General features: G+C 32.7%; 1 protein-coding gene across 4 annotated transcripts in view; it reads right to left on the reverse strand.

The window, feature by feature from the left end:
• Nucleotides 1-14,986, reverse strand: part of TPR (translocated promoter region, nuclear basket protein) — a 59,153-nt gene that overhangs the window by 22,116 nt on the left and 22,051 nt on the right. For all 4 annotated transcript variants that reach the window (XM_074322244.2, XM_019738042.3, XM_019738043.3 and 1 more), the window contains exons 24-40: nt 14,289-14,441; nt 13,744-13,860; nt 12,352-12,555; nt 12,063-12,247; nt 11,492-11,639; nt 9,775-9,912; nt 9,545-9,676; nt 8,294-8,424; nt 6,937-7,147; nt 5,708-5,851; nt 5,146-5,344; nt 3,962-4,167; nt 3,698-3,759; nt 2,902-3,110; nt 1,588-1,860; nt 760-908; nt 35-118 (exon numbers count right to left, since the gene is read on the reverse strand). In XM_074322244.2, the coding sequence (XP_074178345.2) occupies nt 35-118; nt 760-908; nt 1,588-1,860; nt 2,902-3,110; nt 3,698-3,759; nt 3,962-4,167; nt 5,146-5,344; nt 5,708-5,851; nt 6,937-7,147; nt 8,294-8,424; nt 9,545-9,676; nt 9,775-9,912; nt 11,492-11,639; nt 12,063-12,247; nt 12,352-12,555; nt 13,744-13,860; nt 14,289-14,441 (2,745 nt within the window). The remainder of the gene's footprint in view (nt 1-34; nt 119-759; nt 909-1,587; nt 1,861-2,901; nt 3,111-3,697; nt 3,760-3,961; nt 4,168-5,145; nt 5,345-5,707; nt 5,852-6,936; nt 7,148-8,293; nt 8,425-9,544; nt 9,677-9,774; nt 9,913-11,491; nt 11,640-12,062; nt 12,248-12,351; nt 12,556-13,743; nt 13,861-14,288; nt 14,442-14,986) is intronic.

Raw genomic sequence — 14,986 nt, forward strand, 5'->3', positions numbered from 1 at the left:
CAACAATTTGTTATTTTACATATGTTTTACTTACTTCTCCAATGGAATCTTGAGAATCTTGGTTGTATACTTGAGTCTCTACCTCTCCATCAGTACTTTCTTCTGCCATAACTTCTTCCTGAATCATGATATACAAGTGTGTTAACTATGTCAGTTCACTAGCTGAAACATTCAGCTAGTTCTCTCAAAACTCAAATCTATAATTTTACAAAGCTGTTCATCAGAAATGTTCACTTATATTTATTTACAAAGTATAATCACATTCCTTGCCAGGACATACAAAATAAAGCTTGAGCATTAATTAGATGCTAATAAAATTAATTTACTAGTCTCAACATTTGATAGTAAAACAATTCATTACAATTTATCCTCAACAAAAAAAAATAAAGGAATATAGTTTTGGTTAATCTGAGAGGGAAAAAGAAAAGGCAGGTAACAGTTTAAAAATTGTCCATGAGATTAAATAAACTTCCTTATTCTTTGAATTTAAAAAAAAAAAAGAAAGGGAATTCAATTTATGTTTTATAACTATGTTTTTAAAATTGAAATGGGAACTAATTTAGTAAAGGATATGCAAAGGATATAAAACATTATTGGCAACAGCAATATCTGGGCTGTCAGTGGAAACTATGTAGTAAGTTAACAAGAGTTTTCTGGATTTTGGCCCCAAAAGGTCCATTCACCTAATAATGCTGTAACTGAATGAATATCTTAGCTCTATTGATTGAAATAAAAGCAAACAGAAAGACCTTTACACACCTCAGTTCCTACAGGTGTAACACTTTTCAATTTCTTTGGAAGAGGCATTTCCACTGTATCATCAGAGACCTGGTCTGATGCTTCTATGGTGCTATCCTCTTCCTCTTCACGTGTACGCTTCGGCAAAGAAGAACTTGGGGTAGCCGACACTTTGAAATAATTTAAATAATTTAAATCTTCAATTAGAGCATGATAATAAACTCAATTTAGACAAAGTTATTTTTAAAAACATTTTGGTCATTTAACTAAAGAAAAACACAGTAAACACTTATTTGGACACATTAACATAGTTTGTTTCTACTAATCTATGTGCAAAGAGCAACTTACGCTCTGAATCAACACTCTTAATACTATCAACCTAAATAAACTTTGGGTAATAAAGCCAATCAACTTTTATAGCAATATATCTGATCCACTGTTATTACACTGGTATATAACTCTTATTCACAAAGTTTACAGAGGATCTTCTCTAGTTACTTAAAACCCTGGGCTTAAATAAAAAAACTTTCTTGTAGATTTGAAAATCCTTATTTGTTCTTTTCTTAGATGTCTTAGTTTTCAGGACCTGTATTAAGTTACATATCGACTTTATGAGTTGTATCATCTTTAAAATCCGTCAAAACATAACTGGAGAAGATCTAAATGACAAAAATGAGTGATCCAGAATAGAATTCAGCAGTAAACATGAAATAAAACGTTAGGAATACATTTATCCATTCTAATGGTAGAAAACAAGTATATACAAAGAGTACTCAAGATATGTATTCACATATTCAAGAAATTATAATACACAGGCCTACTCTAACTTCATTTTAAAATTAATCTTACCAGTGCCAAATACTGCCGTGGAAGTAGAAGGCCGCTCAACTGGCGAACTCTGAACCACCTCTACTATGCTTGGAGACAGCTCTTGATTTGCAGGCTCAATCTGAGGATGACTCTGTTGAGTGGGTTGCACAAAGGCCGTAGCCTGTGTTTGCTGCTGGACAGTTAAAATGGGTTGAGGGATAGAAGGCTGTACATTAGGACTAGTAGAACGAACAGATCCACTTGTGCTTCCAAAAACTGGAACATGTTCCACAGGTCCTTCTGATTGCATAGCTGAAAAGTAATAATATTTAATGTATTAAGTCTTCTGTTCTTACCAAAGCTGGGATTATCCTTCTTATTCTGTGTTATAGATGATTTGTATAGTTATTTAGGTACATATCTCTTACCACTCACTAGACAAAAACACTGAGGGTGAATGTAACGTATTGTGCATTTTTGTGTTGCCCATGTGACTGATATGGCAGTAGACTGCTGGCTGAATCAAACAAATATATGAAACTGTTTCTTGCATCTATTATTCTACTTAAATTACGACCAAATAAAATAAATGAAAGAAGCTCCGAGTCAAACTGTAAGTTTTTATTAAGCATTGTTTTCTTTCTAATTGATATAAAATAACCATTAAGTTTAATTGGCAATGTATCTGAAAATCATTGTATAGAATGTAGCTGAAATATTCTGTACTTTCACAGCATACACACATATATTTCTAAATGCTTTAATACTGAATTCTAACATTTGTTAAGACACGAAGCTAAGAATATTGTATTTAGTAAAGTTTTATTAAACACCTATCTTGGAGTTGGGATTAAATAACGAAGATTCTTACCTTTAGGATCTCAATCTAGTAGGATAAAAAGGTATGTATTAAAGTGAACTATAACTACTATAGTACGAAATGCCATGGGAACAAAGTGGAGAAAGCAATTAAAAGGCCAGTTTTAGTGAAAAAGTGGTATTTGGGTCCAACCAGTGACTTAGTATGGTTTTCCAAAGTGGACGTCATATCATCCTTCTTTGCTGTTAGAAGTGAAAATTTTGATCCCAGAAAAATATGCCATACACTTAGAGGGTTGTATCTGCCCCCCTTTTTAGCTTATAAACAAAATAAAGCAGAAAGGGAGTGAGGGAATTAGTCGCAGTCACAAGTATCCTGGGAGGGATCCACTTAAAGATTAACTGCCCACTTTTATCACTGTGTCTGACTTTAGCTTCAGTGGAAGCCTCATTTATCCTTGAAGTTACCATCATTCTCTCATAACAAACCTAAATAAGCAAGCAGTCCAATCAGATCTGTATGATTTTACTTGCCTTCTTGTGATTCCACTTGTGTAGTGGGCATCACTGTTGCTGTTGGAGTAGTAGTAGGATTTGTAACGGTTGCAGGTGTAACCATTGGGCGGATACTGGCCCTGGGTGTTGACTTATTTCCGGCCATGGCTGCAGCTGTCACTTTACTTGGAGTAGACACAACAGGAGTTGGCTTGATATTAGCTGTTGGTGGATCTGATGTGCTGGCACTTACAGAGGGGAAAATGCAAGAATAATTGAAACTACTATAATATTCCTTATAAAGTACATACACTCTATCAAAAGCAAAGCACACATATTTCTGAAAGTGAGTGTTCAACAAGTATGACCTTATTAATTCTGTTTTTCCTAGCATTGTTTTGGGTAGACTTCTGGCTAATTAAAAAAATATACATATATATATATATATACACACACACATGTATATATGTGTACATAATACATATGTATACATATATTAAAGAAACAGTGATTGTAATTCTAGTTTTTGTTCACTAAATATTTCAAACATCACAGGAAAATCAGTAGCCTGTCTTAGAAGTCAATCCCATCTTAAAGATAAAAGATGTTTTCTGTCACAAAGCTCTACCTGGTAAGACTGCAAGTATGCTGAAAACATGAGTTCTGGGGAAAAAAAAGATACCAAAATATATGATGCAATTTTGCACAGATAAGTAGCTTTAGAATATATTTTTGTAATTAGAGTACAGATTTGTTTTCTCCCCCTAGATCATTAGCTCTTTCCTGAGCTTTAAAAGAAAAACAGATAATAGATTATAAGAGAGCTAAAACTTACATTCCTCTTTCACCAGAAGCTGGAGTTGTTTTCAATGTGATCTGTCTCTGCTGTTCTGGGACCTATATAAAAAGAAAATCACGGGTTATCGTGCCTACCCCCCGAGTCCATTAATGAATACCATCAAAATATTTCACTTTTGTTAATTCTCTCTGTACTTTCTGCTTAGCCAAGATTCACTGACAAAAAGGCTCCTAAATCACCTGAAAGCTTCAAATAATATGTACAAAGACATTTGTCATTTAAACAGAATGAGCTAGTCACCTTATTAGTAGGTTCTTGAGGCTCATCTCTCTGCTCAAGGTGTCTCTCTTGATGCTCCCTGAGTTCTCTTTCCAAGCGACTAATTCGACCTTCATATTGGGACTTAAGAGCAGTCATACGAACATCCAATTCATCTTTCTGCTGATCTAAGGCTCCGTTCCTTTGTTTAAGCTCCTCATTTTCTTTAGTTAGCTGATCTTTTACGCCTAAAGAAGTAACCATGTGATTCTATTAATATTACAATCAAACATTGGAAATAAAGACTGTTTACGTGCTTAATAGGTACTCAAAGGTTGTATCAGATTCTACTACTGAACTTTAACATCTGCAATAATTGTCGTACACTACACATCTCAGTATAGGCACAGTTCTAAATAGATCCATATTTATTACTCCAATATAAAATATACTTACTCCAATAACAAAAATATGTAACTTTCCCTAAGATCTCAAAAAAGCTAAAGGATCCATCATAAACTGCAGTCAGCATAAGACCTTTTAAATGGCCTTTAATATTTCAACTATTAAATACAAGGATATTACAAATTGCAAAACTTTCATTTCATATCATCTATAGCATATACTAAAAAACAATTAAGTAACTTTAGTTTTCTATGAAATAAGTTGCTGGGACACTACCTTAGAGATCATTAAAAAATTGCTCATAATAAAATCCAACTAATTTGGCATTTTATTTACCTACTAAACAGGTAGACAAGCAATAAGGCCCTGAGTGTTGCCGCACTGAGCTCCCATAAATCTGACACAGTATTATCCCTGAAGGGATAGAGGGACCCTCAGTGAAGAGAGGCACAGAAAAATCCCTGGGCTGGTAAGATCCAACGCTGCCCAGTGTACAAAAGGGCTCTGGACAGTACACTGTGGACCCAAAGGATCTCCACCAGAAGGTCGTAACAGTTACACACTAAAGCAGGAGAGCAGCACTCCCTATCTGCTTATTATCAGTTAACAAATAAGAAAGACTTCATATATCAAGGACATCCTCATCACTTGAAAATTAAGATTGCTCTAATTGTGTGTCTAATAAACCCGGTATTTAAAGCACACACATACACAAATTACCTTACAGTATTAACTTTTTTACTTTCCCATTTAATTTTAAGCCCACATCAAATACATAACTTTTACATCAAGTTCAAACCTTAAAGTATATGGAAATTTACCAGCTAAATGTGCAATTTTTGATTTCGCTGCTACAATAGCCTTTCTTGTTTTCTCTTCCTTTTCAGTTATCTGCTGTCGGAGCTGCTCCTCCTGTGTGGTTCTATCTTGAAGATCCTGACGAAGTCGTGAAAGTTCTGATTGAAGCTGCACAGCCTGTTCTTGGAAATTTCGTGCTTCCATCTCTTTTTCAGACAATGTCTTTTAAAGGGAAACAATGTATTCACTATGTAAATCAATCAAATCAATATAAACTGCATGCGCTACAGACTTAAAATGTAAAACTTATTAATTTGCTCATTTAGATTAAATGAAAGTATAAACATAAAATGGTGGTCAAACCAACTAATAAGTGAACACTTGGAAGATGATTAGATACTACTCACATACACAAGTCACTTAAAGTAATAAGGATAAAATACATACATTTCCATATAAGAAAAATGTTACCGCTTAACACATTTTTTCAATTCTTTTTTATGACTGAATATTCCATTCTACTTCTTTAGGTATTCAACAAGGAAAGAAGTGGGACATAAATGTTTCACTATTTCACACTCATACCTTCTGCAGATTCTCTACTTGACTCTCAAGTGATTTTGACTTTGCTTCAGCTTGGCTAAGGGTTTCTTTGAGCTCCTGCATTTCCTGAACTGAGACATGCTGTTCCTGATGGTCTCCAGAAGACTGAGCTGAGGTTTCCATGACCTAATATGACAAAGAGCAATAATATACTTCTACGTTTATATTCAGTAATTCCACTTCTACAGGTTCATCGAAGGAAATAATAACTATACAAAGAAATTTATCTTTAAGGGTATTCATAAATGAATTTTCTATGGACTATTTTAATGTCCAAAACTAAGTTATTAAATAGATTACAATTTTCCATACAATTGAATATTAACTAACTACTCAAGATGACATGCATTGTTTGACATAGAACTGCTTGGAAAAACAAATCACTCATCTGTAAAGAAAAGCATATTAAAGTGCTAACAGTGGTTAACTCTGAGTGGTAAGAACTATGGATTTTTTTCTTCATATATTTTCTAATCTAACATGTGCTACCATATTTCCCTGAAAATAAGACCTAGCCAGACCATCAGCTCTAATGCGTCTTTTGGAGCAAAAATTAATATAAGACCCGGTATGACATAATATATGATATATGATATGGTATGATATGATATTATTACCTGGTCTTATATTAAAATAAGACTGGGCCTTATATTAATTTTTGCTCCAAAAGATGCATTAGAGCTGATGGTCTGGCTAAGTCTTTTCAGGGAAACATGGTAAATATGCAATTAAATCAACATACAGTTCTTTACCTTTGGGAATTAAACAAAATCCAAACTCAAAATATAACAAAGATTTGACAATTCTTTTTGGTAGGTGGTTAACACAGTCTACTTATTTAAAACTACATATATAACACAACCTGATTACTCATAAAGAGCTATCATTTTTTAATATACACAATTTTAGTTAGCAGTGATATTTGAAACTGGAAAACTAAAATACCTAGCATTAAAATTTCTCTATGAATTTAGTGTATTTTGGGACATATTAAAAAGCCAATTTTAAATCAAACAAAGATATCGTATATAAGCTTATATTCAAGCTTAGAATCTAAACATCAATAATCAAAATAATGAAGAAATAAGATTTAAGTCATCCTTATATATAAAACTATAAATTGTGTAAAATTGTGTATATAAAATTGTGTACATAAAAATGATACAGTTCACATAAAGTGTACATATAACAATAAAATCACTTAAAAATACCTTATCTTGTTGTGCTTTTAGTTCTTCATATTGAGTCTTGTACCTACGCCCAATTTTCTTGACTTGAGTAATAGTTTTGACTTTTTCTTGGATATCAATTATTTTGGCATCTAAGTCCTTCTGGACACTTTCCTTTTCAGCTTTTACTTTACTTAAATCTTCCTTTAGACTCTGGATTAAGTTCTGATTGTTAGTCAAAGATGCATTTGCTCTAAACAAAAATAAAGGGGTAAAGAAGAAAGATTAAATATATGAGACTTTCAAATTTTAATTAAAATCCTTTAATTTACATTTCTATTGTTTTAGTAAGATTTTTATTTAAAAACCCTAAAAAAAAACAAAACCACACATACTTCAAAAGATAATTCCTTATCTTATGAATCTGTGGTCCTTTAGAAAGGTATTATTTGTTTATTACATAGACGTACATACCCATTTTAGAGAAGAGAAAAACCAAACAACAAGCGGTCAAGTAACACGCAGAATTTTACACAGTAATCAAGTGCTGGTACACAGATTTTAATCCACATCTGCCTGATAGTAAAATCTACACTCCACTCCGCTGGGAGTTGAGTAAATATGTTAGGTTTTGTAGGCCACATACAGTTTCTGTCATATGTTCATCTTCTTTTTTTACAATACTTTAAAAATATAAAAATCATTCTTATTTATAGGCTATACAAAACAGGTCGGTGGGTTACAGTCTGTCAAACCCTGTTCTTTTATCATGAATTAAACTGAAATCAGATGACCTGAATTAAGAGTATGGGTTTAACACTGGGTACCTTTCTGAATCTTAACTTTCTCATTTTTTAAAATTACATATTGTTATCATACAAGAGAGAAAATGCTAGACAATTACAGAAAAGGTAAGAAAATACGTATGATATGGACAACTGACATTAAAGCTTTAAAAAATAAACCAGAAACATTAAGTTTAATATTCAACTTATCTTTAAAGGGATAATGTAAGTTCATTCAAAATATTTTTAACTTAAAAAGTTCCTTTACTAAAAACTTTCAAAATATGTTCATGAATATATTCTAACCAAAAAAATAAATAAAATAAAAATCTATTTGCTAAAGTTATTTTTACTGTTTAGAAAATAAACACATTTAGCTTTAGACCCATAGTTTTCAAAATAGTAATAAAATATAGAGAAATAATTCGTGTATGAAGGCATAAAATTATTGTTTGGTTGGCTCCTTAAAGTGAAAGGGAAAATCACCTGTCAAGGCTCCAGCATTTTCCATTCTTTCTAAAATCAGGGAGCACTTGGTGAGTTGTATAAAGAATAGAAATAAACTTCTTTAAGATTTCATGTATTGTATACAATTTAGGGCTTCTCCCACATACCTTGCAATCTCAGCTTTAAGTCTCCCAATTTCTTCAGTTAACTGTTGAATACGCTTAGTATGAACTTCCTTTTCAGAAAGGAGCTTCCGATATTCATCTGTATCTGGATCTTTCTGTTGATTTACTAGATGCTAAAACAGCAAAAATGCACAATATCGTTTTTCATAGGTTTCATCAAACTAATGTGCTATAATATAATAAAATAGTAGAGTAATTATGTTTATATTCTGTATCTTGCATACACAGTGATGAAGCATCAAAGTACAAGATAATTAAGATAAACACTTTCGTTTGTTTAGCTAAAAAGTCTAGCCAAATGGAAAGGGAAATAAAGTATGGCATTAACTATTCATTATATTTTCATAGCTGCAAACAAACATTTCAGAATAGTTACAATGGAGTCAAATAAAGCGATCCAAAAATCTACAAGCTTTTAATATTAAATACCTAATTCCATTAAAGTGAGATTTACAGGAAAAAATTGTTTATAATGTTACTACAATCTAAATAAAAATATGAAAATAATCCTAAATGTAACTGATTACATTAACTAGGAAAGAAAGGAGCACAATTTAATAGAAATATATCTAGATTTGGGTATTAACACCCTCTTTTCCTCACTTTTCAGATTGCTTGGGTGATAAAAAAAAGGAATAAATAGGCACTTAAATTCCACAGTTCTATTCAAATTAATAGTTAACTTTTCTAGAGCATTTACTAGGTGCCAGGTGTTAGGTGAACTGCTTTACATTTATTATTTAATTTTTGTAAAATGAAAAGTGGCATTATGTCCTCATTTTTACAAATGAGGAAAATTAGCTCAGAAATTAAGAAACTGTCACAAATCACATAACTAGTACACGACGAAGCAGGTTTTGAACTTTTGTTTGAATATAGATGTTTCTGATCACACTAAGTGATATGGTTTTGTCCCCCCAGAATGGTTCCCAGTGAACAAATCTTCTTAAAGTACTTTAACTACTTACATGCATTTTTTCATGTACAAAGGTATTTTAGAGGTAAGGTGAGAGCCAAATTTGCAATTAAAGGAAATAAATGAGCCATTTTTAAAAAATTACAAAATATCAAACATTTCAAAAATTGAGTTGTATGTTCAATTAACATAATAGGCTTTCACTGTTAAACACACAATTTTCACTAGTTCTTCAAATATTTCATCTCCTTAATTTTTACCTTATTATTTAAAACTAACATGTTTCCATGTTTCAGAATGGGTTTAACGGCATTTACCTGGTTACGTGCTTTCCAACGTTTGACATCTTCTTCTAGTAACTTCTTTTCTGCTTGCAACATACCGCTTTTCTCACTCAGCTCAGCATTTGCTTCTTGTAAGGGTAAAATATCTAATTCCAGTTTCCTCACCTGAAAACAGTACCAGTATTTTTTTTAAATACCTGATGTAAAAATTCATATGTTATTAAAAATAACATGCCTTTACTCTAGATTAGTAAATTACAAACCTTTGCTTGCATCTGCTGTAGATCCTGTTCTAGCCTCTCCTTTTCTTCTCTTAGCATCTTATTGGTCTCCATAACTACGTTCATTGTTTCAGTTTTCTTCATCAGTTCCTCATGCTGGGCCATTGTTTTTGCAGTTACCTAAAGATTTCAAGCACATGTATTAATATACATCAACATCTAACAACAGGCGAAGACCTATCTTTTCTAACCAGTTCTAATCTTCCCTACAAAAGCTTTAAATGTCAACTTTTAAATATAAATTTTTGAAAGTTTTTTTAAATGATGTATCTTAATTACAAAGAGTTTAAACAAATGCAAAAAATTATAAATACGAAAAGTAAAAAGATACTACAAATCCGAACAAATAATCCATCTTAACCTTAGGTGCAGAAATCAATCCAGATCTCTATCTTTCTATAGCTATTCTTTTTCTTGCTATACTGAATTTATTAAGAGTTCTAAAATAATATTATTTTGGTCTTTCCCCCCACCCCCCACTCTTGTTCAGAAATTCTTTTTCATTTCATTCAGCTGTTTCATCACTTTGGTTGTGAACAATTTTACTGAATACTTGTCCAAGTGTGAAAAACTTTTTCCCTCTCCTCATTGGATGTAATTACCAACCTTCTGCATGTTACTTTATTCCTTCACCATTTAAAAGCTATGACTCATGGCTGCCATGCTCTATTGTTCACACTGGGTAGACATCCTAGTATTTTTGATATAATGTGTTACTTTTTGACTCTCTTCTGACTGCATGTAAGTTTGGTTTCTTCCCCTCTGAACTTGTTTGTGGGTTGAACATTTCCCAGTATTGTTTGCCTTTCTATAGCCCAAGGGAACAGCAAAGGAAACAGAAGAGACGGATTCTACCCCTTTTCTCCAAGTGTTAACTTCACTGAACTGGAGGGTGTGTTCAGTATTTCCATGATGAGATATATTTGAATTTGGGTTGTTTTCTCAACAGGATATAATTCTGGAAATTTTCATTTCTGTCTGAAAACATAAATCCCATAAATCTATTTACTTTCCCATTTCAATGGTTTCTCTTTAGCAGTCATTCCAACTACCTATCAGTTAAAATTAGATAAATGATTCAAAATTTTAATTTCTTTCCTTCCAGTTGTGGGTTATATTACCACATCTCCTCAGAATGAGTTAAGTTTTTGAGTGGTAGTGCGGGTTAAGAAGTTGACCTGTGTTGCAACCATCCATTCAACACAGCATTTCTTTTCCTTTCTTTGGCTGATAGTTTTTACTACTTTTTGTTCCTTTGCTGAGGAAGAAATATTCTGTGGCAGTTTTAATCCACCATGTTATCCTAGAATGACTGTCCAGATGTACATTTAATAACAACTATAATAATTAAGGTAACTGAAATTTATCAGGCACCAAACATCATTCTAAATGCTTCAGGTGCACTGACACACTTAATCCTCATTATTATCATACCAATATTACAGATAAAGAAATTTAAGAGCAGGGAAGTTACCCAAGGCACACACACATCTAAATGGTATGAAGCCAGAATTTGAAACCAGGCAGTCTGGTTATCAACATTCTCTTAGCACTATATACTGTATCAGTGTCTAATAATGCTTAATGAATTCACCATTTTAGGAAGAATGCTTATTTGAACTTAAATTTTATTTTATTAGAACTAAAATGAGTTCTTCTCTCGATTTAACAACTGCTTTCTTGCAGCTTGCACACATACCTGGACTTTCTCCCTTTCAGCATTGAGACTATCCTGCAGCTCCTGCAGCTCTCTTTCTAAAAGTTCAACCCTTTGTCGATAACGTAGACTCTCAACCTGAGCCACCTCAAACCTTGTTTCGGCAATTTCTTTTTCTCGTCGTATAAATCTACAAGAACATACAAGGTTTTATTTGAATAAAAATAATGACAACACAACATTTCAAAACGTGGGTAACTTTTAAGATGACAAGATCCATTCAGTTTAGTAACTATTTTTATGTTTTCATTAATAATGGGAGACATTTTTTATTATACAGTGGCTTTAGAAATGTGTATCTTTAGATTTTCAAAGAAGCCACTCAAGTTCTTACCATCAGATTCAACTTAAAGTCATTTACTTATTAAATTAGAGTATGTCTAAATGTCAAGTCACCACTAATTGAACGTTAGTGGCTTTAGTGGCCAACACGAGATGGAATGAGCTTCATACCTAAATAGCACATAACCCCCACTTCTTTAATTTATACATTTGTAATTTCATTTCATAGTTGTTATACCATAGAAATAAAACATTAATATATTGGGTTTACCTGAGAATTTCTAAAATTTGTTCTTGAGATTTTCCTTCTTCACTGAAAGATACATTCAATGGACCTTGTACACCTTCCTTCACAGAGGCAACGACCTTGTCACCTAATTTTTCGATCTGATCATGAAGCAATCTATTTTGTTTCTCTAGATCTTCACAGCGAGACACACACTTAGAAACTTCATCCTGTAAGCCAACAGTCCGTCATAAGAGCAGATTCCCTCACGTACATTAAAAAGAAAAAACAAACCTTTCAATTCTCCAGAACACTTTGTTATGATGTACTATACCTTTAACATTCTCTCTCGTTCCTCCCAAGATGCTTTACACTCCAACAACTGTGACTCTGCTTTCTGGGTTGTTTCTTCCAAATGTTGACGGACTGATGCCATTTTGGAAACCTGTTCCTTGGCAGCCTGCAGTGCTTCCACATCGGCAGCGTGCAGCATGAGTTCTCTCTCATACTTATTCTGAGCTTCCACAGCTATTTTAGCCTGAAAGAGATTATTCCCCCATTGACACAAAAGATTAAAAATCCACAAAGCTAGTCAGTACTAAGAAAATATGCACAAACAATTATAAAAAAAAAGATAAGAAAAAAGGAATAAAAAAATATGCACGTTGTGTTAAGATAAAAGTGAAGATAATCTAAATATACAAAAATAGGATAATAATTAAAAGTTATATCTATTCAATGAAATATAAAAGATCTGTTCTAAATGAAACTTATAAAGAATGTGTAGCAACCTGGAACAGACTTATGAAATAAAGGCTAAATATAACTCAGTTATGTAAAATACATGCATACACATGTACACACAGAAACTTAGAAGTGAACAAAAGGAAATGAAAAGAATTTATTTGAAAATTGAATTAAGGCTACATTCTCTGATTTTAATTTCCACTGTTACTCTGTTTGGCAATAAGCCAAGGATAATTCATTTTTGTCTCAGCTCTGAAGCATTTCCCCGTATTCCATTCTTAAAGAAAACGTGATACACACACAAGTACATGTAAGTAATAAAGAATAGTAACCAAATGAATGGTTATTAAAATACCACTGAACTTAAAAATAAGAGCATTACCAATATTCTTACAGGTATTCTTTTCCCATTCTACCACCTCAATAATCCCCATTCTCCTGAATTGTGTTTTATCACTTCTTGTTCACCAAAAATTATTAAAAAGTCTTATCACATATGGATGTGGGCATGTGTGTACGTATACATAAATAATGTGGAGTTTTGTATTTTCAAAGCTATAAAAGAAGTGATGTATAAAAATAAGTTAAGCTCAGTAATTAAAATGTTTTCAAGAGGTCCTCATTTTGCTGAGGAAGTTCTATTTTGTCTATAATAGTTTTGCAGCCAGAACTAGCGAAGGAAAGCAATAGTAGGAAAACAAAAATGATCACAGATGAGAGCTAGTACACATTTAATCTCCTACTCCTATTTTGTACTTTTTTCCCAATTGCCAAGATCGCCTTGTTAATGAATACTGCACTATTTACTTTTAGCTTGCATCTATACTTTTTAACTGACTTTAGTTCAAGTTGCACAAATGTGGAAACAACCTTGTATTTTTGTAGGTTCACCAATCCCCCAATGCATTAACGTACTCAAAGAACTGCCCCTCAGATCAACACTCACATATCAATGCCTGGCTGTGAGAGCAACACTTACTTGTTCCCGACAATCACGTCTGGCTTGCTGTTCATTACTCAAAGCTGTGCTTGCTCTCTGAAGAGCTTCTTGTACTTCATTCTGAACGCTATTAAGTGTTTTCTTTAACTCAGATAACTACATTGGAAGAACAAGATGAAAACCAGAGTTAATTGCAAACTTACTTTAACAATACTGAAGACAGATTTTAAAAAGCTCAATTTGCCCAAAGGGACTTCTTACTAAATTTAAAACAGTCATAACTTGATATAATCTACTGTACAAAACTTGCAGGTCTATATTCCCTACCTACTAATATTTGCAAAAGCCAATTCTCAAGCAGAGGCTTCTAAAAAGAAGCACTGTACCTACTTCCTAAAATAGTCTAAAATATTCAAAGGAAACATGTACAGATGCACTGAGCAGAATAAAAGATAAAACTAAAATTGTTGGGAGGGTTCAACCAATACCTATTGAGATGAACTGGATGGTAACTAATGAGCTATTCAAAAGAACGCAAATCCTTACAAAAAGGAAAAAAGAATGTGGTTAATAATCTAATTTACCTGTTGTTCCATGCTCTCTATGGCTTTTCTCTTGTCATCCTGAAGTTCCTGTTTCTCCTTCTCTACTTCCATCAACTTCTTTTCCAACTGTGTCTGAAATTCAGCTGACTCTTTTAAACGAACTTCGATATTTTTATGTACTTCTTCTGTTACCTTCACCATCATCCAAACAGTAGGATACAAAAATTACACACATTTAAAATTATACAACTACTTTCTCTAAATCTAAACTTGAAAAGTACTAAAATTGTTTGTATTAAAAAAAAAAATCTATCAATAGGATTAAAGAGTTCAGAAACATTTAAAACTATAAGCATAATTTATCTCTCAACTTAGCTATTGGCCATTTTTCTTTTTTGAAGTGAAATTTCCAATTCTCATTTCTCCTTCAATCCTCATTCACTTGCCTAATCTATCCTTTCTACTACTAAAAGATTCCCCCCCCACATATTTTCATTCCCATGATGCCCACCACAAAAGGATCTTTTAAAACTGTAGCCCTGGACTACTGCTATACTCTCCAAAATGAACTTTGTATCCTTGAATCTACTACATTAATCTTTCTAATTAAAACAAATTCTGGCTATGACATGTTGGAAAAAATCAACAGCTCTTAATAATCTTACAAATACGACATTCAAAACATTTCACATTTCGTTCTCAACTACATTTATGACTATTTTTCTCACTACTTAACG

The sequence above is a fragment of the Rhinolophus sinicus genome, chromosome 11 (genome assembly GCF_057876585.1).
Source record: "Rhinolophus sinicus isolate RSI-liver-muscle chromosome 11, RSI-T2T, whole genome shotgun sequence".
Classification (NCBI taxonomy): domain Eukaryota; kingdom Metazoa; phylum Chordata; class Mammalia; order Chiroptera; family Rhinolophidae; genus Rhinolophus; species Rhinolophus sinicus.